Here is a 2,463-nt window from a genome sequence, read left to right on the forward strand (position 1 = left end):
AAGAAAGAAATTCTATGTATAAATGCACCTGTCTCTCTTTTTTTATGAGGAAATCACATGTTCCGGGTTGAACAGTGATTAAAATAAAACACGTCCTACATCTCGGGCTCATCCAGGGTCCCTTGGGATCCTCGAAACCTTTGGGGAGCCAACAAGAAAGATCAGCACCGCTGTCTCCTCCCAGCATGTGGTAACGCCCTCTCTGGTCACAAAGATAAAAAAGTCTGTTCCTTTCTGGACAGTTAGTTTTTCATGAACATCCAGCGCACACCCTGTTCGATCGTGTCCAGCCGAAGAATTCTGCTCCCATGTTTTGAGCCCGCTTCAGTGGGAAGACGGTACAAATATGTCCACCGGGTCTCTCAGCGATGTCGACGACGAGCTCCTGGACGGCATCCTGAAGTTTGGTTCCTCCGGTAAAGATTCCAACGAGAGCACGGAGGAGAGCTCAAACGGCGAGGGTTCATGCGCAAACGAGGAACGGAGAGAAACGCCCGGCAAAAAACGGAAGACAACGTCCAGGAAAACGGCGCCCAAGGGTGTGGCACAACAGGAGGGCAAGCAGGTGCAGAGGAACGCGGCCAACGCCCGGGAAAGAGCCAGGATGAGAGTCCTCTCCAAAGCCTTCTCCCGGCTTAAGACCTCCTTACCCTGGGTACCACCGGATACCAAGCTCTCCAAACTGGACACACTGCGCCTGGCGTCTAGCTACATAGCGCACCTCCGACAGATACTGGCCAACGACAAATACGAAAATGGATATATCCACCCTGTTAACCTGGTGAGAATGGGCTTATACTTTTTTGCTCCCCCAATTTCCACACTTCCAATTTGGAGTTTTAATATAATAATGTTGTCAAATACCTGAATCATTTTTAATAAAAATCCAATGTTGTTTCGTTATTTTAACGTGGTCTGCAAAGGCCAAATTATAGGCCTCAATTACTCAAGCAAGGTGACAAACGAGAGCGATCGCTCAGCCAGGCAGGTGCATGAGGGAGGTAAAAACAAACAAACAGCCAGCCTCATGCAAGCGTTATAAATACCCGACAGTTTATAATCACTGTAGGCTGCAAACCAAGAAGTGCAATTGGAAATAATTTCATCGTTAGGCCATCAGTGCCGACAGTGATTTGTTGGGGAGACAGGTGAAATTAATGTTGCAGTGATATACTTTTTAAAAAATAACTCTTTGGAGTAATTTGAAAAAGAAAACTGATTGCAATTCAAAATTATTTATTAAACGCTAGAACTGAACTTCATTAAATATGAATATTGGAGCCAGAAAACGTTAAATAAATGTTCCACGTTATAGCTTTATATTGTGGCCTTTGTGACTAAAATGTTTGTTTTAATGACACCCAAGATTATTAAGAGAGTGTTTGCTCCATATGAATTATGTTTTTATTATGTTTACCTAATGGGTTAAGGTGATTCCACGCATACTGGCTTTGAATTTAGGTTTGATTTAGTCTAAACTCTTTGACGGTGCACGCTCTAACTGGTTGCGTTTTCCTCCGCAGACGTGGCCTTTCATGGTTGCAGGTAAACCGGAGAACGATTTGAAGGAGATGCTGAACTCAACGAGGTTGTGCGGAACTACGGCGTCTTGATGCAGCCCAGTGGCAGCAGCTCTTTGCCTTTTTAAAGGAACAATGAAAAAAAAATCCTATAGTGACTGAAATGCAAGTCTCATCTCTGCAGACTTTGAGTGGGAATAACGGGAGGGTATCCCACTCTCCTTCGTTCCCGTAAAGAAAAAAAAATCGTTTATTTAAATACATTGTGATCTTTTATCTTTGCTGGTTCAAAGATAAACTTTGTACTTTAAATTGCTTTTTTTGTTTTCTTTTTTCTTTTTCTTTCTTTTCTTTCTTTCTTTTTTCAAAAAATAATAATCTGCAGATGCGTTTTTACTGATGCAGGCCTGTGTTTTGCGATTGTCTTATGATGGATGGATGATTTGATGGATGGCTGGATAAGGCACATGAAAACTGCTCAAATTGTTGTACAGATTACATGAAGTATATGAAATATATTTGTACCACTTTTACACTCTGTGTAATTAGTCCTTATTATTTTTTTTCTTGTGTGGGCCAATAGTTTGACCTGGCAACCAGCCTTATCGCTCCATTCCTTCAGTATAGCAGACCCTGCGCCCCAACAAAGCGTAGGTACAGATAGCCCGAGTCTCCCTCTGTTGTGTCTGAAAGATAACAGTGGACAAAGCTGTCGTTACATAAACAAACGTTTGCCTTGGTAGATTATGTGGGCGTTATAAAGGAGTTACTCTTCTTGTGGCGTAAACAGGCCAAACAGGCCAAATCACGTTTATCTCGTTGCTAACTTTGCTGATAGGGTAAATGCAGGAAAGGTAAATAAACCGGGTGCCAATGTGAGAAGTATCATTGTTGTTACTGACTTTTACTTTTTAAAAATTATTTTAACCTAACTGTCAGGGCT

General features: G+C 42.2%; 1 protein-coding gene across 1 annotated transcript; it reads left to right on the forward strand.

The window, feature by feature from the left end:
• Positions 1–234: 234 nt before the first annotated feature.
• tcf21 (transcription factor 21) lies at positions 235–2,055 on the forward strand. The gene is made up of 2 exons (XM_031726256.2): positions 235–781; positions 1,524–2,055. The coding sequence occupies exons 1-2, from the start codon at positions 347–349 to the stop codon at positions 1,611–1,613; spliced, it is 525 nt and encodes a 174-aa protein (XP_031582116.1). The 5' UTR covers positions 235–346; the 3' UTR covers positions 1,614–2,055.
• The last annotated feature ends 408 nt before the right edge of the window (positions 2,056–2,463 follow it).

Source organism: Oreochromis aureus, linkage group 15, assembly GCF_013358895.1.
Source record: "Oreochromis aureus strain Israel breed Guangdong linkage group 15, ZZ_aureus, whole genome shotgun sequence".
Taxonomy (NCBI): domain Eukaryota; kingdom Metazoa; phylum Chordata; class Actinopteri; order Cichliformes; family Cichlidae; genus Oreochromis; species Oreochromis aureus.